Raw genomic sequence first — 24,780 nt, forward strand, 5'->3', positions numbered from 1 at the left:
ATTATTAACAGGCAGAGGGAACAGTGTGTGTGTGTGTGTGTGTGTGTGTGTGTGTGTGTGTGTGTGTGTGTGTGTGTGTGTGTGTGTGTGTACTGTAGGCAGTGAGGGAGGGTGGAGAGTGGTTAAGGAACAGGTGACAGCATTCTTTTTGTTTCTATAATGCTTGGTGCCCTTGGCACTAGCTTATATGGCGAGGAGCAGGCCTCTTTTAGCTCCAACATCCCTGGCTCTGGATCAATATATCCCATTCAAATCTCTTTGACACCAGTGACCACTGAAGTAATAATAATAAACTTTACTCGTAAAGCACGGTTCATACATAACTTAGAATGTAGATAAAGAAAGTTGCTTTACAATATTGAGAATGTAAGAGCAATTTAAAAATGCACACAAAAGGTTGACAAAAAAGAACAAGGAGCCACTAGGAGGTTCAGTGGCTGTGTTGGAATTGGAAGGTTCCCAGATCAACGCCTGCATATCACTCCAGGTCTTAGTCCTTACACTGGCTCCCTGTGTGTCAAATAATTGATTTCATAATACTACTGTTGGTCTACGAAGCTTTGAATGGTTCAGGGCCAAAATACATTTCTGATCATGTACGATACCATGAACCATCCAGACCTCTCGGGTCATCGGGGAAAGGTCTGCTTTGTCCCTAAAACAAAAATAAAACGTGGGGAAGCAGCATTTAGTTTTTATGCACCACATATCTGGAACAAACTTCCAGAAAACTGCACGTCTGCTGCCACTCTTATTTCTTTTAAAACACAACTAAAGACCTTTCTGTTTGCCGCTGCCTTTGATTGAGGTGTGTGTGTGTGTGTGTGTGTGTGTGTGTGTGTGTGTGTGTGTGTGTGTGTGTGTGTCTGAGTGGATGTAATATAGCTACATTGTAAAGCGCTTTGGAAAAAAGGTGCTATTTAAATGCAAACCATTTACCAGACCATTTAAGTTACACGCTCAGCACCATTAACAGCAAGATGGATAGAGCGTGCCCGTGTGTGACCCTACATTATAATGTGAGGTCCATATGTCCGTAAGAGAGGGATATGAACCTTGGTTAGGATCCAGGGAAGGGGCTGGACGTAACCCTGGTCAAAAAAATATAAGAAATATTAGGAAGTAAACAACTAATGAGGTGAAGAGAACGCTGCTCCCCGGTACCGCAGGTCATCCAGTAGACAGCCTAATGACCTGTGTGAGTGATCTACAACTGTGTTCTCTTTAACCACTTTCACCCTCACGTCCATATTTTGGGCACGTCATTATACGTAGGCAAAATCTTTCAAAAATATAAAACATTTTCTATTTTAACTATTTGTCATACAACGAAGAAGGGCTTAAGTGGTTAAAAGCAGGCTTCAGACTTTCATTTTTCTAGCCTTTGGTAAGGTAAGTTAAGTCCATGTGCGTGCGTGTGATGTGTGTATGTGCATGGCATTGTAGGTGTTATTATGGACAGGGTTTATAAATGATGTATTTTGTGGGTGGGACAGTGTACATTGCACTTCGTATGTTTGTACATCATTATTTTGTTGTCCTGCACAACGAGTTTACTGTGCGAGAAATATGCTCAACTTGAATTTGACCACGAAAAGTCTACAGCGTGATCCCAGCATGTATATGGTGGAATAGACCATTTAGACGACAGGAAAACAAGAGCTACAGGATGAGGCAAGCGTCTGCCTGTCTGACTGAGGTACGAAGATGACATGGCAAACATAACGGACAGTCAGGCTAAGCCTATATAAAATCCCTGTGGACTGACCGAGGAGCCCTGCAGACCCTCCTGCGAGTCCATGCACAAGCCTCAAGCCAACACTGCAATTAGGCCTATATAGGCTCCATATGAAAATATACAAGGGGCAGAATTACAGCCCAAAAACAGAAAGCGGAGACCAAACCACCGGAATGGCCCAGACGGCGGAGACAATGGCTGCTTGGAGGCCACTCGTGATTCGGAGAACCACAGAGGCACAGGGGGAAGGGGGAGTGGAGTGCGAGGGCGTCAATCAGGACGCGCTGGAAGCCAACCATCAGAACACAACCCTCATTACACAGTGACAGCACTGTCAGACAACGGTCTGCTGCTTGTCACTGGAGCAAAACACAAACAGTCATTATGAGAAGTGACAGTGATGCACCGGAGAGCTTGAGGGCGAATGCTTCAGGTTGCCGATTTCTGATTCTGCATGGATTGGAGGGAGCTCATTCTGGAAATATTCTTGAACTGACCTACCATAAAAACTTCATTGGACCCAATATTGCCGGCTGCTGTCAAATTATTTCCACGCAGAAAAACAACATCATGCCCCAAAAATAAGGTACTCAAGATGACCAACCAGGCCAGATGTCAGCACCATCGGACACCAGGAAGGGGAACTTGGCGGTCGGAAAAGGCGTCTCGTTGTGATGGACAGACATACAGATGCAAGCATGCACACACTCTCTCCCACACACACAAATGTGGTGGCCTGAAAGGAACTTGCCAGACAACACAAAGTCTCACACACACTGCAGCATGACCCCCCCATGGGGCAGTCTGAGTGGACTGAAGGGGAAGTCTATTTCTAGAAGGAGTGGTGGCTTGGGGCAGGGAGGGGTGTCTGCTACCTTTGTTTGGCCAGTGTGACATGTCAGTATCATGGTATGCTGTGCAACAGTTAGCTCCCGTTCCTCTGAGACAACACAACGACTAGTGTTTCTAATGTAATGATTATGATAATGATTAACCCTGATGTCCGTTCTTTTTTTCCCCTTTTTTTCTCGAAAACAGCCATCTACAAGCTCACAAAGTGTCGCATCGTGACACTTTGTGAGCATGTACTGTATATTGGCTATGTTCGTATGTCATAGTTGTCCCCAACAAACATATGATTGATTGTCGAAGCAAACCATAACGACTTTGTTTCACAGCTTGTAGACATTCTTTCACCTCTATCATCACCTCCAATCATCATCAATCTTTATTTCGCCTTGTCGAGAAACAACCTTATTTACAACGTTATCAACGTTATCAATGGTAAGATTTAATAATAGAAAAACGCACAAATCAAGATTAATTAAACACTTAACCTGGCGTCCATATTTAAGCATTTAAAAAAGCTAAAATAGCTGAATAAAATAGCTCACAATGCATGCTGACACGTTGTGAGCTTGTTGATCTGCTTATGGATTTTCACCGCACGACAGTGTCATGACAAAGTATAAAATAGGGTCTTTTTAAGTGTTTAAAGAGAGAATATAAGAAAAGTATGAACTAAATAAATAACACATTGTAATCTACAATAGGAGATTCAAATCAGTTCCAATTAAGTTTCATTTAACCCATTAAGACCTGGAACGCATCTGTGTCATTTTTTTTTTTAGCTAAAAAAAGCATTATTTTACACTTTGGCTATTCAAAAATAGGCATAGCGCACCGCGTGCCGCGCTTTGAGCTTGTAGATCTGCTATTTTTTTTAAATGTTGAACATTTGTGCAAATCTTTGAATATATATATTTTTTAAAGTGAACATTTGTAACTCAGATCTTTGCTTCTGGGACCCCCTGGAACCAAATATTGTGAGATGGGGGGTCCGCGGCCAAATACATATCATTTTGGGGGTCCTTGACATGAAAAAGTTTGAGAACCACTGACATAGGAACATACGTTTTTTTCCAAAAAAGGATTTAGAAGACATTTTGTTGAATCGGCTTCACTTAATGGGTTAATTAAGTTCTGAGATCAGTCTTTTGAACTGCCGCAGTGGCAGTTCAAAAGAGTGAACGGAGAGTTCAAGTTGAAGGTGCCATGTAGTTTTTGTTCCAAGCGTTAAGGACACAGAAACCAAAGGCAGATTTTCCAATTTCAGTTCTCTAACATGTGGAACATGAGCATTAAGTCTACTTTGCGAGCGAGTACCCAAACATATGGAGAACCATCTTCAATCTGATGTAATCAGACAGATGTGGCTGAGGGCCTTGATGTTGCTGGACTGCAAGAGCTTGAGGATATGTTAGAACTCTCAAAATGGTGACTGGCTTTGTGGAAGCGATGGTTTGTGTTGCCATGTGTGGTGCCGCTGACCCAGTTCAGTTTTGGTTAAGCTTCCCAGCTGTTTGCTTCCAGCATTCCGACAGATCTCCAAGCTTGGGCACTCAAATAAATCAGAAATGTCAAACAAATCTCTAGCTGTCTGATATCTCCTTGATGAAGCCAGTAGTAGAGAGAGGTTCTGAATGAAGGGCGAGTAGGCGGGAGGGAAAAGATGTGTGTCCAAACACAATGCTTGGTGATAGAGAAATTACAATATTTCAGGCAGGGCACAACAATTATTTAAAGCTCATTAGATAAAGTTAGTTTATTTTATTTCAGTCCACATTAAGTACTGTACTATATAGTCCAGTATAAGAGAATACCAGCACTCACGGAACTGTCCTTTAAGGCACTTTTATTTATATACGTATATATACATGTTGGCATGGTATACTGCAGAGCTGATGAAGGCTTGACGCCGAAACGCGTACGTTGCTTTCTGCTCTGCAGTATACCATGCCAACTTATATATATAAATAAAAGAGCCTTAGAAGGACAGTCCTGTGAGTGCTGGTATTCTCTTACAGAGATTTATTGTAAAGTTACTTTTCCAGACCGTGCACCCGGTAAGAAAGTTCAGCAACGTAAAGTTCAGTTGAAACAAGTCGTGCTCGCACCCTTGATGTAAATAGTACAGTGTTTCCCCACAGAGGCACACACACATATACAGTATATACTGTATATACAGTGTGTCTATGTTGTACATGTTATATACTCTATGTGACTTCCTTCCTGATGCAATGGCTTTGTATAATGACATTAAGTCAAGTGACCGTCCCCTGTTTTCTTGCCAGTGCACGGAGCTCCTCCGAATTTACGGGGAATGTGGGGGAACGCGGCCCCGATGACAAGAGCCTTCCCCAAGAAAACGGAAACGGGTGAGCTTGCACCTACAGGGCGGCATCGTAAATCTGCTTTTTATTAGCCGCCGCAGACGTGCTTTCTCAAGCTCGGACGCTGACAAATATATGCGCTCGCTGTAGTGTCCTGGTACATAAACATGGAACAGGGAAAGGCACATACGTAACCGCACACACACAAGCTCCGCTACTAAATCCTGGGAAAGAGCAGAAACGTAAAACCCCCTTATTTCAGATGGTTAGAATCACATCATTTCTTTTCCACGTCTCGTTACAACCAAAATGCCGTATTCAGGGAGTGGCCATTCCTAGCCCAGGCGAATGATGCAGAGGCTTGCCAAAGCGAATAAGGGGTGAGGGGTTTGATAGGAGGAGGAAAAGACAGAAAGGCCGGCAGCAGAACAGAGGAGTTGAGCTCTATAAAAAGAACATGCAAGTGACACTGCAAATGGAATCCAGCTCATCATTATTCCTGTACAGAGGGAAAATATCACCCTGCGCCCACAATAAACATGTCGTTAAAACCACCATGGCACAAACTCATTTTCCAAACATTTCTCACCAGGCCACCCACTCCCCCTCCCTTCCCAGCACCCCTTTTTTGGAGATAGAGACACAGTTTCTCTCTCTCTCTCTCACACACACACACAAAAAAAACACACATGCGCACACATATACAAATACACACTCCGGAAAAACATGGCGTAACCTCCACTGCATCTCGGCTCATCTTAAATCCTCTTGTCGTCATAGCAACGGTGGTATCGAGGCAAGGCGAGAAAGAGAGGGAGAGAAGGGACCCTCTGTGTCGTCTGTGTTTCTCATTCCAGTCGCAAAGCCAAGAGCTGCAGCGCTCACTGATGGTGTGTGTGTGTGTGTATGTGTGGGGGGGAGGGGGGGGGGAGGATGAGGCCCCGCTGAGATATTCCCGCCAGGCGAGGAGTGACGAGTATTGACATTTAAGACAGCAAATACTGAAACAGGGCATTGGTGCTGCCTGTCAATCAAATGCACCCTCTGGAGATAGTAGACGCCTCAGAGGTGGCTTTCTAATGCAGGCATAAGGTTGGCCTCAGAGTGGAATGTGACAGACAGGGACAGACAGAGCTTTTCTTTCCAGTACCAGGCCGTGCCTACAGTGCCTGTAAACCATCAGTTGAATTAAGTATGGGTGACGGCGACACCGTGAGTAATGACAAGTGGAACTGCCGTACATCACGGCTAGAGCGCGGGCCGCGGCTGATAACAGACAGAGTGCCTCTGCTCCATCATTGGCCTGTCCGTACAGGGAAAAAGAAAAACCTCCCTCCCGCTGATAAATGACAAAAACCTTTTAGAGCAGAAGACTCTGCTGACTTTTGTACTGAGTGCTATTATTGTGAATATACCGTAGAAGAATAAGGAAATCGAGGTCGAGTACAATTTTGCGATTGTAAGCCACTTGAGAGCATAGTTCTTCTAACATCTCCTTCAGAAAGACGTAGCATCACTTACTGTCCAGCTACAGTCTCAACTCACGCAACAGTCCTCAACTAAAACATTGCACAGGGCAGATATGACAAATAATTTAAATATACAAAGAAATGACTGACAGTGACCAATACCAATAATCAAAATAAATAATGTAGCCAAAATAATGCCAAAATAGGCCATATTTAATAATTTAGCTGTCAAATAGCTGATCTACAAGCTCATAACACGTAAGTGTAAGTTTGTAGATCTGCTAGTTCCACTATTTTAGAAAATGTTTCAACATGGAAACTTTTATGACGATTACGCAAAATAATTGCGATGATTGCGATAAGGCAATTATGTACTATTTGTGACAGGCCTAAACATGGTGTCACGCCGGAATGAGGAGCTGGGGTGTCGTATGGATCCTCTTTCATGGTAGCTGCTTGGCTGACTTTAGTGTATTGAGACACATAATGGCTCCCCCAACATCCCTAGATTACAGCCCCCCAATATACGCACACAACATAGACATGTGTGTGCTTCCTTTTCCCAGACTTTTACTACTTAAGGGACACTATCATGATTTTCAACATTGTCTAATGTCTATAGTTCAATGTTTATTTATAGGGCTAATAATAGAGCCATAAAATAATAGAGCCATAAAATTGAGCAGTCTTCAGGGTGTCTCTGACTGAGACATTGTCAAAGTTGTGCTGAAAGGTTTACCCCGTGACGTCACTGGGATAAAATTCCTGTATGTGAAAACTACCCCTTCTTTCTCGTTTTCAGCCGTTACCTTCAGTGACCATGACACGATCCTTGTCTGCTATACAGCCAAACAATGACATCATATTGATATGTCCGCCATAGACCAGTCACCTCATGATCGTGCTTGTCCGTGAATTGCATTATTGGAATTCACAGAGAAAACACAGACAAGGAGATTAACAACATCAACACCAATCAGCCAGTGTCAGCACCACCTGAGGAGGCCAGCCCACTAATCATATCGGAGGCTGACGTATGCAGAGCCTTTACACAGGTGAACACCCGTTAGGTGGCGGGCCCTGACAGCATCCCTGACAGCATCCTCAAAGCATGTGTGGATCAGCTGGCGGGAGTGTTTGTGGATATTTTCAACCTTTCCCTCTCCCAGGCTATGGTCCCCACAGGCCTCAGGATGTCCACCATTGTGCCGGTGCCTAAGGTATCGTGGAGAGCTGTCGCCCTCACCGCTATTGTCAATAAATTCTTTAAAGGTTGGTATGAGACTACATTATGTTCCATGCGACCTGCCTCGCAGGACCCGTGGCAATTTGCATGTCGTCAATCAGATCCACTGAGAATGAAATGACATGGCTCTTCACACGCCCTCTCTCACCTGGATGAGGGGAACAACAGATGTGTATGAATGCTGCTCATGGACTACAGCTCAGAATTCAACACAACAGCTCCCGCCTGTTGCTCAGAGACATAAGCCTACACCAGACCGTGGGCAAGAGGATACAGATATTCCACCAGGTGGTGAGAAGAATGGGCAACATTACTGTCACTACCACTTTATACACAATCACGTTTGTCATTATATCTGCTTCTAACTGACACATTTTGATGACATTTTCATTTAAACCATGTACATAGTTATATTTGCTGCTATTTTTAACTGCCTCATTCCATTTCTAACCATGTACCTTATTTATAAGTTTACACTGTTTACCTGTTTCTTTCTTTCTTTCTCTATTCTTTCCTCCTTTCTTGAAACGCAAAACGATGGTGATTGTACGACAAAGAATTCCACCTGCTTTTTTTACACACTGTGATGTGTGACAACAAAGTTGAGTTCAGAACGTACGAAAGTCGAAATAGCAAACGGGGAAATGTCAGTCAATATGGGTTGTATAAATATCGTTTCAATACACTATGATAATCATCAGCAATTAACTGAAATGCACAGTCCTTTTAATAAAAATCTACTTATCTAAGTGGTTTGTGTGGCAGGGAGAGGGGCCTTGGGGTTGAGAGTTAATGCTCCACCTGTGGTGGAGGGCTGAGGTTCTCACAGTGAAGCCCAGCGCACAAAGAAGCCCAGTGTGCTGGGGGAATCAATGAGCCCTCCCGATCAGACTCAAGCCAAACACCTGGGGAGCCAGAGGTCATGTGACACGCTCAAAAGACATCACCATGGCAACAATCGCCGGTCAAAACAAAATGTTTGAGTGGGGGGGGGGTTGGCCGGATCCCGCGTCTTTTCTTGTGAACTGATGCAGAAGGAGAGAGAGGGGAAAACACTCTCAACAGTCACACAGTTAATTTCATTCCGAAGAGTGAAGTAAATTAACACAGAGGATTTTACTGTGCACTGTCTGTCTCTTACGCATACAGATTTTACTGTGCACTCTCTCTCTCTCTCTCTCTATCTCTCTCTCTTACGCATACAGTCAGTGATACCACAAAGGAACATGGGAAAGGCCAGAGTGCCGTAGGGAGAGAATGGGGGTTCACACTGCTGTGGTTAACCATACCTCTGGAGTCCAGAACGTGAAGGAGGAAGCGGGGGTGTGGGAATACAGACTGCCCAGTAAAACTCTACCATTCCCAGCCCTGTCAAAAGTCTGGATTCAATGCCTACACCTTAAAATCCTCAATGTTAATTTAACTCTTGTATTAAGAGTATATGAATCACACTAAGTGGACCATTTGGTTTCATACACTCTTAAGAGTTACAGGTCAATTTGGCTCCATTTGTACACTCTCAGAATAAAATTAACACTCAGGAAGAGAGAGAGAGTGTGTGAGAGTGTGTGTGTGTGTGTGTGTGTGTGTGTGTGTAGGGGGACGTGCACATTGGTGACTAGTGTGAAATTAAACAATCCTCTCCAGGCTTGTGAGCTCTGGTTGACCCCCTCTCCTATACCTCCTTTCTGTCCACCTGCTTCTCCAAGTCCAGTGCCCTGGCCCAATCCCACCAGACGATCTGACACATCTTCAGGGAACTTGCCTCTCTCCCCCCATCCCGCATCCCCCACCCCCACATCCACCCTTTCCCCTGCCTGCCTGCCTGTCTGACTGGCCCTATTTTGACTCCGGGCGCAGGGCCGAGCGCTCTCATTCGCAGCATTGTTCTTCTGTAAACAAAGGCTTCCTCTTCCCCTTTCCACTCTCTGTGGGACTTTAAAATCCCTAAAAGGGAGGGACACAACTAACGAGAGAGCGAGAGAGAGAGAGAGGGGGGGGGGGGTTTGGTTTGACATGAGCTTATTCTCATGGCAGTGCTGGTGGACTTATTTGTTATCTATGGCCATGATCAATCTCTTCTGACCGGGAGCAGACTCCTACCATAGCAATCTGCCAGGTGTTGGTCTGCCCCAACGCCGGCTCCTCAAGCCCTCTCATCAGAGAAGACATTTAGAGCAAGGCTAATCTTCGACACAAACTCCATGGCAACCTCACCCAGGAAGGGTGAAAAGTAGTCATTCAGGCAGACGCATGAAAGAAATAACAGACAGGTCCTCGGGAAACGGTTAAAAACAAACTAATGAATATTGACATTAGGGTGGGTGGGTGCAATTTAGCAATAACAAATGCTATGCAATATCTAGACAGGTTCACAGTCAATGATCACAAAGCTCATATCGGTTTCCATGTTCTGACTGATATAAACTCTGAGTGCGTTAGGGGTTGTACAGCAAAAGCCTCCCTGTCTCCCTGATGTTTATGCCGGTCTATCCCCTAGGGCCTAAAGCTTTATGGGTTGAGGCAGGACATATTTGCCGTTGGACCAGACTACCCTCTCCACGAGCACACGCAGCTCTGACCTGCTGGTATCAAAACTGGCTTACTTTTTAAAGACCTGGCTACACCACAAGTGTAGCCCCGGACTGTATAGTTAGACCCAGCAGTGTGGAGGCGCAGGGTAGAATTTCAGCAACTCTGTCCAAGTCTTCCCAGGGTAAAGGCAGACTGTGGAAATGTGGTTAGGGCAAAGTGATTGGTAGGCATGGGGAAAGTTTCCAGCGTTGGCATGCACTTTTTAAATACATTTTCTAAAAGTCTTACAAATCCACATACATGTATGTAAATATGTTAATCTGATACATAATTGAGATATTAGGAGATACTGGTGGCTGAGTGATCAGGGAAGGTGGGAAACTGTCAGGAACATCTTCTAATGTCTATAAACAGACCTGTAATTTCCGAGAATTAGATGTCATCAGTATATGCCCATATATGGGCATGCGCCCTTTTGTGCCCATACATGGAGCTGAGCGATTTGTTCGCGCCATGGCGCCATGACGACACATTGAGGTTAGACATCACACTCCATATTTGGGTGTAGCTGCATGGAACTCCTTACATGGTTATGGTCCGCCCGTCCGTCCGCCCGCCCACAGACCGGCCCACCAGCCGGTCCTCCCTTAAGCCAATTGTGATAGAGGATTTTTTTTTTTAAACCATGGAGACATTCAAAGACATGGTATATCTGCCTATATGTGTCTCCCATGTGGCCAGTGAGCAGGGGAGAAAAGACACATGTTGTCAACAACTGGGCATTGAAGAGAAAAAAAAGCAGTGAAACGTAATTATTAAGAGCCCCAACACAGACCCTGTGAAAATACGGCCATATTATTGACGCTCCTGGGACTCCTGTTACGCACTTGAGCAACAAAACAATAAACAGGAAGTAATTGGGAGGGGAGGGGCATCTGTCACACATCGCTGTGCAGTGTGCACGGACCTGTAAAGCGAAGCACGGCACCTGGGAATAAAGGAAGAGATAAGACAAGGAACATACCTTCGCCCACCCCTCCGACCCCTGCGACGTCAACCCGTAAATGGGATCACGGTCCGAATGTCAGTCGTGACTAAGAAAAGCCATACATCACCGTACATCACACTCAACACCTGTGTGCTATGGTGATGATAGAGCTCTGGCTCTGAGAAGGGTCTTGAGGTGCAAAGAACCCGTCGGGCCAGGTGCCATTTTACACATGGATTAAGTTGTTGGTGGTTAGTAGAGTGAGGTGGCGCCAGCCTGGGCCTGGTAACACTGTGACCTTCAAAGCTAAGACGCATGTTAATTGTCCTTCCTCAACAAACAAGAGAAAACAAGTTCGGCTCAATGCAACACTTGTGCATCTTTTGTATCCAAGATGGATACAAAAGTGTTGCATTGAGCCGAGTGAGTGAGCTTCAGCGGCTGAACCTACCACTGCAAAAAGATGTCGAGGTGCGATGGGAACACACACATGCATTAAAGGAAATGGGCTGACGTCATTCTTACTGTGAGAACATTTCATCCGTCTTACGTCACCTTTTCCCTCTCGTGATACAGGCTATACTGTAATAATTACATAATAGGGAGTCAACCCAGACTATTCTCGGCATCTAATAGAGGGAACCCGTCCATAATGACCTTTTTTCTTTTGCGGCATTTCCGCCACCCCTGCAACCGCACATCACTCGCTCTTTCCACTCTGCACAATACAATGTGCCTAACAGAGAGTCATCCGGGGCGAGTAAAGTCTTCCACAGCACCATGACCACTGCTGCTGCCACTGCTTAGCTGAGAAGTCAAAACAGTGAGCAGAGCCGAGTGCAGGGCTTCTGCAGGCTCGCACCGCTGTTGGCTGGGACCTGGGCTGTTTGGAGAGAGCCACACGGCTTTCCCTCTAAGCTCCTTGGCTTCGCTGGTCTCACTGATGTAATGGAGGAGCGCAGAGGAGAGTGGAGGCCTGGGCTGAGCTGCAGTGAGAGGGGTTGGGGCAATAACCTGTTTAACAGAAGTCCAGGACTGCCATTGCCCTGCCTGAATCTCTGCTGCTGTGCAAAATCCACGCTCCCCCAGACCAGTCTTTTTCTTTTTTCTCCACACCTTCTTTTCCCACAGGGTTTCAGTTTCTTAGAATGATTTCACAACTCCATCTAAGAGCAACATTACATCATTACCACCATTTTGCACCCCACTTCCCTCCTCCTAATCTTCATTCCCAGCCAAGCACGTTGATGTGTTGAGCTGACCGGACCCCTGTGCTGCTTCTAAGTATTAAAACAACCGTCATATTAAAGTCATTCAACAGCTTAGAAGTTAAGAGGAACATGAGTGGGGACAAAGACTAGTAACAAATAACATACTGTAGCTGTGCCCTTAGTTGTGCCCGTGTCACACATCAAAGATGGCAGATCTACACGCTCACAATGTGTTGCATCTGCTATTTTAGGCGAACTACACAATGCAAGTATAAAATCAGGGGCGTCATTTTGGGTCCCAGGGGATAGCAATTGCCTGCCCCTAGCAACTGTATTTAACCTCAAATGTGGTTATTTTATGCAGTATTTTCCACCATTTTCTTTGGCAAATGTAATAATTATAACAACACAACTAATAATACCCTCCTTTTTTGTCACTGTATGTTTGCATACAATTTGTAATCTGCATTTACCCATCCTGCTTACCAAAAGTGGCCCACTGCGCACTTGCATTCCACGCCCGGCTCCAAGCCAGCCAGCCAGGCCTTTAACCCATTTAAAATGTTAGAATGTGTTGAGATCTTTTCGGCCGCAAGACTTATAATTTGCTTTACCAGATAAGACACATATTAAAAACAGTGCGCACTATTAGTACAGTGTTCTGGGAGCAGTTGAGTGTCTTGCTCAGGGACACTTCGACACATAGACCGGGGCACAAACCAGAGACCTTCTGTTTCCCAGGCGGCCTCTCTACCCACTCGGCTACGGCCGCCCCCATAGATTGGAGATCCACGACCATTCATCTACATGCGACACAAATGTTATAGACTAATGTTTTCTTGTCTGCAACCATGCATTCATTAGCCATGTGGTAACTTCTTTGCCACCCTCTAGTTTTTTTTTCTGGTACAACTCCTCTGCGCGTGCACGCGCACACGCACACGCACACACACACACACACACACACACACACACACACACACACACACACACACTCTTACTTCTTGGGGTGGGGGTCATCATCAATAATAGCTGACATGAGCTAGTCCTGATGCGTCATCATTGAGATGCCACTGGCCCCTTGTTTTGACCTTTGCTGCAATGCTTAATCCAAGTTCTGCCAAACCGCTGAGACACAAATACTTTGGCCGAACATAGACCAAGTCATGTGTTTTATGCCTTAAGACGAGCTCCTGCATTTCACTCCAGAGTGGAGTCAACTGTGGAAATCCCACTGCTGAGTCAGATAGTGGAAATCATCACCGTTTGCCATAATCCCAGTACAGTAAACAAGCACATCAAAGTGTTTCTCCTATAATGAAAGGGTAAGCCTTTACTGGGAGAGTAAACATTAGGCTCACATCCCTGAACATTTTCAACATGGCTGGCTGGCTGGGAGTTTCTGTGGCCTCCACCGGTGAGCCCAAACACATGAATCATCAAGCCAACTGCAGTCAGTCATTATTTGGCCCATACTCACAGTGCTGGATGTGGAGGGGAGTTTCATAAGAACGTTACTGACCAGCAAACCCAAACGCTTATCATGCAGAGAGTTGCGCACCAAAACGGCCAAACTCAAGGGAGACAGGGGTGAAAATACAATTGAGGGTGGCTACTATGGGCATATCTGGGATTTTTCTGCGTTGAGAACCAGAACATTCGGGAGGAGGAGAAGAAAAAAGAGCCTGTGTTGAAATGTTTGCCGGCTGCATGCCTCTTGGCTCGCATGCAGCCGGAGTGCCCCCTTCTTACAGGAATCCTTGTGCGTATTTGTTCAAGTTTGACGGAGATGCCATTTGAAACGTGATCCAGTGTGAATATAAACATCTCCCCTCTGATCCCGTCTCCTAGAGGACCGAAGGGGCTGGACGTCAGGCTGAGGCACGGACAGACGTCTGCAGTCAGCTGCTGGCATCTTGGGGCTTTCACACCAATCAACCCCCTGCACCCCACCCTTTCCCTCCCCATCTGCTGGAGGTTAGCGCAAGAGAGTTAATTGTATCAAAACCATGTCCAGCCAGGTTTATAGCCGAGCTAGCACATCCAAGAATTCAGCTCAGGTTTCCACTTATCTTCATCAGGCTGGGATGGAGGGACTCTCTGGGCTGTTCCCCTGCACCTCCCATTTCTAGGAAAACCAAACAGCTCTTGTGGGTGTGTGTGGATGTCTAGCAGAGCTAATAAGACTTTTGTACAAACATGCTGAGCCGACTCACCTGGAGCACCACCGCCGGCTCGCTGAAAGAAAACAACAATCACAGACGGCACTAAAGAAGAAGGAAAAAAAAGGGGAAATATGCTGCGGCTGAGATCACATATCAAAAACTGGAATGTGACAAGAAGAGGGGGGGCTGGCCTCGCACCGCTTGACTACCCCTAAACCACCACCCCCACCCCCCCAAAACCGCAGCACCTGTAGGTCTCGGCTCAGAGGAACAATGTCCAGTGTAATGACAGAAGAATGGGGGTTCTGTTGTGTAGCTGATGGAGGGAGAGTCGGGAGTGTGTGTGTGTGGGGGCCACTGATGTCAGACTAAACAACACAGAGGCCAGAGGAGGGCCGAGGCAGAACGAGGATTGATCTCCCCAACTACCTGAGACTGGAGTGAGCCTCTCTGAACTCATCTAGAGACTGCTAAAACTCTCCTTTCGCCTGGGAAATACAGTTTTTGCTCATATTCAATATGAAGAAATGTAGAATTCTTATTTCCATTCAATCCTTCCACCGTGAACAGGAAAATAATTCAGCAAAACTCATCTCCCCTCCCGTCTCTCTGACGTCACTTCCCCTTAAATCCTGAATTGTTCAGCGTTGTTATTACTTAAATAAAAAGGAGAAAGAAAGAGTGACAATGAGCTTTGTAGATAATCATATTGTTTATTATTTATTTATTATTACATACGAATAAGTATATAGGCCTTAAGTGGCTAACGACTTTGAAAGAATGTAACAAAATAGCTTGTTAAATATCGCTTTGGGACATTAATAATGCAATATCACTTTAAAAGTAAGATTCCAGTCAAGTGTCAGATAGACCAACTTCTTGGTATATTAGAATTTAACAGAAAAAAAAGTGAACACAACACAGCCAACAGAAACTGTACAACATTTGGCATACGTCCACTTTGCCCCCAAAACAAACAAACCAGAGTGGCTGAAGAATACCCAGGGGATGTAAACTCAAACACAGCTACAGACTCAACATAGGATACTCACGCACAGCCACGGGGGTGGGAGGTGGGGGGGAATACCCCAGAGTGAAGTGTCTAACTTCAAAATGAGCACTGGGGAAATGAGTGTGAAATAACAGGGGACAGACACAAAAAGGCGGCGACAGGGAAAAGGAGGAATGATCAGGCCAAAGCAATACTTGCTGGAGGACCCCTCCCTCGCCTCCCCTCGCCGGCGTCCTCTAATCCAATTCTGACCCATGCATTAACCGCCACAGCCAGGTTAACACATCAAGACTTTGAAGAAGCCTTTTCCCCAGCCACCCAGGAGGATTAGCACTTCTCCTAGGCAAGAGTAGAGCAGTCTTTTCTCTCTCTCACCGTCTGTGGACATTGCAACAGGGGCACACGACCAGCACAAGCTCGAACTAAGGGAAGGCGAGGGAGGAGGCTTGGTTTAAAATACAGGCATGTCACAGGCAGACACTCGATCCAGATGTAAACTCATATGAGTCACTGTGACTGATCACACCAAACTAATTAGAACTGTCTAGGAATCTGGAGTCAATTTTGCATCAGACGGGATTGACCGCATTAATTAAAATGAAAAGAGTGGAAATATACAAGCAGATGAGCTAGAGGTGGGAGTCACACATCTTGAATATTAAGATGTGCGTCTCTGCGTGTTAATCACTTGAGTCCAATACTTCGTTGTACAATGAATAGTGAAACATTTTCTGAAAATAGCCTATTTTTGAACATACACCTACATAATGACATGCGCAAAATAGGATTAGCCTGGGATGGGTCCAGTGGTGCATGGACGACTCGACCCATGAGGTACATGTACAGGACCACACAGCAGGTTTCAGAGCAACTCTGCTCATGTCCAGCATCTGCTTAACACTGGATGCCCTCTCTAGCACACAGATAAAACATAATGGTGATGAGGGCTTTCCCAGTGGCTCAAGGAGCTACCAAACACAGACACACATGCCATGAATCATCCATGAAAGGGATTTGTGTCCTTTGTCACGGGCCGTCCTGTCTGCCTGTCTTTTCTCTATCCCCTATTTAAAAAGTCTGAATGCAATGAAAATAACCGTTAAAAAAAACATGGGTGTGTCCAGGTGGCTCACAGGTAAAGTACTAACCCACCAGCGTGGAGACTGATGCCCGATTCCTCCACAGTGCCTCCGGCTTGGTGGGGCGCTCAAACACAATTGTCTGTCTTCACAGGTTGCTAGCGCGGGATTATGTTCTTTGTTGCGGCACTAGTGACTATTCAAGGGGACTAAATTCGGGAGGAATATTTAGACACAGAGGCTTTCGATGTCTGTTAGCAGCACACAGTTAGTGTTATTGACAGTGCATGTAAAAAAAGCAGTTAATCATCCTCCCTGCTGTAACTTGGCAGGAAGAAGCCGATCTCGCCACCCGCTAATCAAACATGACACACTTGTTATAATACAAAATGGGTCTCACCTGCACAAGGTACTGTGCACAAAGGATTCGATGTCACATTTTATTGCCATTTTATATTGCTATTTCATCGCTTTAAAAAAATATGTTTAATCCATGCACCTTATTAGACATTGTTCGTCTTACAGCATAATATTTGACATATCTAACCTGTTTTCCTTGTTTCTATCTTTCTCTATTATTTACCCCTTCTTGAAACTGCAAATTGATGGGCACTTGTCCAACAAAGAATTTCACCATCTCTTTTACACCTGTAAACTTAAGATGTGAAAATTAAGTTGTATCTGAATTGTTAAAGCGCCCAGAGAGTCTGAGCAACATGTGAGACCTTGAGTCCCGCTGAGTAACATGACTGCAGTCCTTCCCTTTGTTATTCCAGGGGAACCTCTAAAGGAGGAGAAACAAGGGCATGGGGGGGTTCTGGACCGGGCTGTTCTGCTCCCCACCTGTCAGGGGTGACATTTAGACAAGTGTTCGGATCGGAGGAGCGCTTCCTCTCCCCCTAGGCTACATCTGGTCTCTTGCGAGCTGTTGCTGGCAGCGGTTTGAGGGCAGAGCGACCGCAGAAGCCTTTGTCCTCGTTGAAGAGAGCAGCTGAACCAACAGCGGAGCGGGCCCAGAGTCAGTCAATTCATTGACGGAACAATTTCAAAATTATCAGAGAGGCCCTCGGCGGGGAAGAAGGAAAACATTTACAAATGACGTGCAATAATGCTCGTTATGTTGCCCTTTCTTTCAACCCTCCCTTCAATTCCACCACCCACTTTTCTCTTTGCTATCAGTTTGTTTTCACCTTCTCATCTTGCTATGCAGCAGAATGTGGAAATGTTGCGTCGTCTGTGCACCAAGAAGTAGAGTCAACGGTTCCCCACATGTAGCTAATCATTGTGTATTTACAATGTATCCTGTCTGAACACCCAGATGAGCCCAAATCACTTCCATACAGGCACTCTGTAAAGAAAAAAAAGGGCTCTGACTGAGGCCACATGAATGCACCATGCGCAGGCTCAGACCACATTAAAACCGCTCTTGATCATCAAGTCTCTCTGGGCCTCCACAGCCTCCGTCTCTGCCCAGCTGTGGGGGTTTCTTCCATGATCCCACACTGAAAGACCCTCATCAGTAGACTAAAGACAGGCCAAGCAAGGCTGTGTGTGTGCGTGTGCGTGTGCGTGTGCGTGTGTGTGTGTGTAGGGAGGAACATGCTAAACAGAAAAGACCCAAGCATTTCAATCAAGGCTGTAGAGTGGGCCTATGTTTAACCTCCACAGCTTGTTGTCGCGTCTTTAAAAATGAGTCTGTTTGGCCATGGAAACAGCATCTGTGTCCATTCAGCAGTCCATCATCTTCCAAGTAGCAGAGAAAAGGCGCGGGCACACTAGCAATCGCTTTATCAAAAATGACAGCATTGACTCTTCAGCAAGAGAAACCTGCTGCAGCGTTGTCAAATGACATTTACAATGGCGGCTGATCTTTCTTAGAGGGGAACAAAAGACCTGTAACTATTCAGAGAGATAAAGAGACAAAGAGAAATAGGAGAGAATGGCAAAGACAAAGACAGAGAAATAGAGACAGAACCAAAAAGGAAGCTCACTTAGCAAGGGTGGGGGTGAAATATTCTTTGGACTGATGGGGAAGAGGCATACAGTCCGAAAGAACAGGAGTGACTCAGAGTGAGTGAGGAAGAGATGGGAATGCTAACGGGGAAATCGAGGGAATCCCACTGAGATAGCTCTCTTCTCAAGTCTGAATCAGGCCAAAGAATTCAGATGAGCAAACCATAAGCTGAACAAATCAAAAAATAAACTTTTGAGGCTCTGTGATTTAGCATCGGCTGTGTCTCAATGAATTTATGACCAATTGGAAAGGCCACAGCATCATGGCATGAGCCATGTCTTCGTAACAGAATTTAAGGCTGATCGTATAATATATAAAGCAATGAGCCATGTCTTAATTGCGTAATTTATGACTCACTGGATCATGTGTTAAGCCATTAGCTTTGTTTGTGTGTCACATAATTTAGGGGTGATCAGCTGTAGACTTTAATGGAAACCTGTCCTGTGTAGTCAAGGGGCAATTCTCACCCGAGTGTTAGTTTTAGAGGCTCGCTTGCCATATTTTTCCAGTTTAAATGCTGGCAAACATCTGCAACATCTGGTTCAAATGGATATGGGGGGTTTGTCAGCAAAGGAGAGGCTCCTCAAGTGCAAACAGACTGGTCGAATGTAACTGCTCATCATTCAGGACTTTACAGAAAACGAACTCATCAACAGCAATGTGTCAAAATCATCTAGTCTACACATAACAACAAGCTGCTACAATGTAGCAATGACACTCTCTGGGCCCATTACTCTCCACATCACAATCTAATAGACCTAGTATACACATACAGCTGCTGGTGCTGAACAAAGAAATGCCTAATGACAGTGTACAGTGAATATACGAGCCTGCTTTCAGCTAAAATTGAGCACTTGGGCTTTACCACCAGAAGACTGCTTTCCTATGCTTCCTCTGCTGCTCAGAGGTCTGCGTTCCACTCTACTATGGGCCAGAAGCAAGCTAGCATATGGATGACATGGCACAACATTACATAATTCCCAGCCACCCCCGCCCCACCCCCCTACATAAAAATGTATTCAGTTCAGCTGACTGACTAACAGACAGATGTGTAGAAGACAGAAAGGCAGGAAGTCAAACACCACACAGCAATAGCTGGGCAAACAGTATTTCAGTGGAAATTCATTTCTATAGGCTTTCCAGCAGGAATGACGTTAGGTCTGGGGACCTGCATTGTGTCACTCTCCCTGAAAACCATAAAGAGATCCCGCTCTAGCCATTTTCCACAGTGGACTCGCATTCTTAGCATTCTTCCAGGAGACTACTGCAGTCCATCTCGACCTGAAATTACAGACTAATTCAAAGACTAATGGACTCATCTAGACTTCCGACATGAAAACTCAAGTTACAAAAAAGTCATTAAAAACAGCATGGAAATTATGAGCATCGGCCATTTAGATATAACAGTGATACAACATGATGAACAAAATATTTTTACTATTATGTACCTGTACATAATATGTAACGATAAAGAATTCTTAAACCTTGAACAGAAACCATCAAGTGATTCTAGTCAGAGACGACGTCATTTGTGAACTAAGACGACAATACAGATCATCATTCTGCGTTCTCACAGGTTTTAGCAGCCAGACAGACTTGAGGAGGGTGTTGATACTCCAATGATCAGTCACGATTAGCTGGATGCAAATTTCAAAGCTGTGCAGCCCTCCTGCTATACATGGCTTTGAAACCCTGTAACTGGCCTGTCTGTCCACAATCTCTTCATGCATGTATGGCAGACTATTTAATTTCCTTAGGAATATAAATCAATGTCTCAAAACAAACTTGCTTGTCATGTTGGAACTTGAGCACAAACATGATTTACACACCAACTGTGGAAAACAGCTTAGATTACTGGTTCTCAAAGTGGGGTCTGGGGACCCCCTGGAGTCATCCTTGGGGGTTCCAGGGGGTCCCCAGCAAATATGGTTAATATAGCATCAAAATCTGTTTATCCATTTGAACTATTTCATACTTTGGCTATTCAAAAATAGATCTCAAAGCTCAAAATGCACACACTGTGAGCTTATAGATCTGCTATATTTGAAGAAAAAAAGATGGGTGTTCACGTTAAAATACATATCAATTTAGGGGTCCTTAACATAAAAATGTTAGAGAACCACTGGCTAAGTCAGCTACCCAGCCTGTATCTTGCATTTCTGTCATATGAAATGGGTCCCAATTTCCCTGCCAAACTCCCTCCATCCCTCTACTTATTGCTATCAGAAACAGCACTAGCTTAAATATTTCATTTGGCTCTTCCTGGTGAATAGAACGGCCTGGAATTCTCGTCTGCCCTGATCCTGGAAGCACATCAAACACGGCAGCTGTCATCCCCCCTCTCCCAGTCAAAACAATGTCCTCTCATGTAAACGTCTCTCTGTTTGTGTTGAAATGGTACAAACCAAACAAGTGAGCCAAGGCAGAGAAAGAGAAAGCAACACAGACAGAGGGACAGACAGATAGAGAGAGAGGGGAAAGAGAAAGCTAAGTCCATATCACAGCTGCAGTACTGTTGTTACACTGACCTCACATTTGCAACAAATTATGAATTATGTGTCATAAGCCTTAACGTGAAGAGTATAGTGCGTGCATGAGACAGCACTGGTGTGAAATGCTCATTACTGGCAGAAGCAGACAGGGCACTTTCCAGCATGAATTGCCACTGCTACTACAATATTCCCCACCAGTTATACTGTTTTACAAGAATTACAGTGAAAGAGCCAACTATATCCATGCCAGTAACTCGCTTGAATAGCAGGCTGTTATGATTCATTAATTACTGCTGAGTGGCAGTTGCCGCCTCCTGTGAGCACTAGACCAGTGGTTGTCAACATGAGGTCGAGGGACCACCAAATGTCCTTGAGGGGGTTCCAGGAGGCCCCCCAGCATTAATGCTTGATAGTTCAACTTTATCAACTTTATTTTTTATTTACAAGCAGGTACAATTACAGAAGTACAAGAAAGGCTATACACCGATCAAAGTTTGATCTCTCTTCCTACAGTAGTTATTTACAGTGGTGTAAATTAACTAAGTACATTTGCTCAAGTACATTACTTAAGTACAATTTTGAGGTACTTTTACTTTACTGGAGTATTTCCAATTTTCAATACTTTTACTCCACAACATCTCTGAGGAAAATATTGTACTTTTACTCCACTACAATTATTTGAAAACTTAAGTTACCTGTTACTTTGCAGATATAAATTATAATATTACAAAACATATATGAACCACTTCAGCCCTATTTTATACATAGGCTATTTAAAATTAGCCGATCTACAAGCTCACAGCGCATGGCAACGCGTTGTGAGCTTGTAGATCTGTTATTTTCAAACATTTTAGTACTTTTAGCATATTTTGATGTCAATACTTTTGTACTTTCACTCAAGTAACATTTTGAACACAGGCCTACTACTTGTAATAGATTATTTTTATATTGTGGTATTGCTACTTTTACTTAAGTACAATATCTGAGTACTTCTTCCACCACTGGTTATTTATGGAATGTAGAACCCAATAAATATCCAACAATAACAACTCTTTTTCCCGAGACTAAATCAAATTTGCCAAACGCATATTTCATCCTCATTTATTTCAAGGCTTGAAATGAAACATTGTGAGAATCTGTCACTGTCCATCAGTGACAGTCCATCTCAACTAGCCAAAAAGTCCATCTCAACTGGCCAAAGAAGAATGAGGCTGTCTCGCTAGGCTAGCGTTAGCTAGACAACTTTGTCGCTCTCTATATAGTATAGTCACTACTATTCAGAATCGTTCAGAATGCTTCTATTTCACTTATGCCACTGCCTTTTTGCATAGAAATATGCACACAACAGGCTAATTTCCTATGGCTAGTAGCAACGTTACAACAAACAACTGCCAATGCAAATTGAACACAATAAACAGCCATTTCAGGACCAGTGAGTGTTAATGCAGGGCTCAGACTAGTTCCCAGAGCAACCATTATAAATGAACATACAAATATAATGGTTTATGTACCCAGGGTCGTAATTCTAAGCGTTTCAACAACAATGGCGTGGGAACAACGAAAGGTCTCACTTGTAAGAGAGACGCGACGTTGCAGAAAGAAACACGAGATAATAATGCATTATGCACCTATTATGGTTAAAAGAAGCAACTGGGCCTCATGAGCACTTTAAACCTACTATATATGCATCGGCTATTTGAAAATAGCCGATCTACAAGGTCTCAACGCGTCGCGAGATCTGCTATCTTCAAAAAACTCTGGAAATAAAATATTAAACACATTTTTGAAACATTCTATCAACACAAATGCTCCCTGAGCACAAAACGTTTATGAAAATATTTGAGAACCACTGGTTTAAATAATAATAATACAAATGTGGAAGCAATTCTAAATAAACAAGTACACGTTAGAAACCAGACCAAAAAAACACAACCACCAGCAACTACCATTTTTTTTACAAGTAACTTTACAGAAAAATAAACCCAAAGTCGATTATAAATAAGCCGACATGGCAACACTGATCCATTCCAGTAAATACACTGAGCCTCGACTTGATGCTCATTTTATAATACACTTCGTCGCACGAGCGCGTCGCTCACGCTGCAAAAAAAAAACGACGTACTTTCGTGTGAAAAAAGTGTCGACGTGCGTCGCGTCGACACTTTTTTCAGATGAAAATGACGCAAAAATGTCCTTTAGAGCGACGAAGCGTTCACGTGCGATTAAGTATCATCAATAACAGAAAACAGCCTTCTCTAGTTGTGTGTGTGTGTGTGGGTATAAACATATTTGAGGGGGATTTAAATTAAGCTAAAAAACGTACCTGTTAAACGCAGCTTCACCGGACCGTTCCGCCGAACCCCTTGATTAGACATCTTGATTCCAGCCTCAACTGTTGTTATGCGCTATAAACAAAAATATCTCATTTAAAAAAATAACAAGGTTTATCAACCTCTTCCCCCAGTTTTTTAGACAATAATGGAGTCAAGGAGGCATTGATGTGGCCCGGATGTGGACAGAAGAACTGCCATAATAATCGCTGATAGATACACACTTTGCTCAGTCACAAATGCAAAAAAAAAAGAAGAAAAACTGTGCATAAGGTATTTATTTAAAAAAAAAAAAGTTTTTATTTCTTATGGTGGCACACAGTGTTCTCCTCCTTCACATCTTGAGAAAGGGCTTGTTGTACTCCAGACAGAGTGTGTGTGTCCTCGCTCTCAGTGCTGCTCATGTGCCTGTGTATGGAGGTTGGAGCAGCCCTGACTGGCTTCGCTATAGCAGTGGTTCCCAAACTGGGGGTTGGGACCCCCAGGGGGGTCCCCACATGATTTTGGGGGGTCCACAGATGTTTTTTTTTAAAAACGTGCAATATTGTTTTCTCACTCACTCCAAAGTTAAAAAAAAAAAAAAAAAAAAGTGTACAGGGTATCTGCACATTTCTTAAGTTACAATGTAATGACTTGTAAGACCTTTTTAATACCAAATTGGCCAAATTGTCAAATATTACTAAGAAAGAGGTAAACATTGTGAAAATAGCCGATCTACAAGCTTATCTGTGGAACCAAGTAAAACTAAATGTAATGCCTACAATTCCAAGTGCTTGTCAGGGTGGGGTCCCCATGCAGTTCAAATATGATTATTTTGGGGGCGTCCCCAGTTCAAATATGATTATTTTGGGGGTATCCCTGCAGTTCAAATATGATTGTTTTGGGAGGGGGGGGGGGGGGGTCTCCAGTTCAAATATGATTATTTTGGGTGGGTCCCCAGTTCAAATATGATTTTTTTTTTGGGGGGGGGTGCACGGCCTGAAAAGTTTGGGAACCCTTGCACTACTACAGCATCAAGAGAGCCAAGGCATCGTTTATACTCCGTAGTACGACAGTGTCGCGTTCGCGTTCCCAGACAGAACAAACCTACAAGCTAAACAACATTGTTAACGTGTAGATCAGTTCTTTTTGGGAAGCGACACCCTCGTTACTTTGATAATTGTTATAGAACAAAGGGTCTATTTTGCGTCAGAGCGCCCTCGCCTTAATTCAAGTTTTTATTTGCCATTATTTGTCACTGCAATACAGTCAGCTACAAGCAGCGAAATGTTGTGACTAATTGTCTGTCCTACTGTTGATATATGCTCAGTTCGAGTCAATCATCGATA

General features: G+C 44.2%; 1 protein-coding gene across 1 annotated transcript in view; it reads right to left on the minus strand.

Annotated features, from left to right (window-relative positions):
• The window catches only part of smurf2 (SMAD specific E3 ubiquitin protein ligase 2), a 65,481-nt gene extending 41,635 nt beyond the window's left edge, over positions 1–23,846 (minus strand). The window contains exon 1 of the mRNA XM_080447889.1: positions 23,446–23,846. Coding sequence (XP_080304015.1) covers positions 23,446–23,497 — 52 coding nt within the window. The 5' untranslated portion in view covers positions 23,498–23,846. The remainder of the gene's footprint in view (positions 1–23,445) is intronic.
• Between the last annotated feature and the right edge of the window lie 934 nt (positions 23,847–24,780).

Source organism: Gymnoscopelus braueri (genome assembly GCF_963280865.1).
Source record: "Gymnoscopelus braueri genome assembly, chromosome: 13".
Classification (NCBI taxonomy): domain Eukaryota; kingdom Metazoa; phylum Chordata; class Actinopteri; order Myctophiformes; family Myctophidae; genus Gymnoscopelus; species Gymnoscopelus braueri.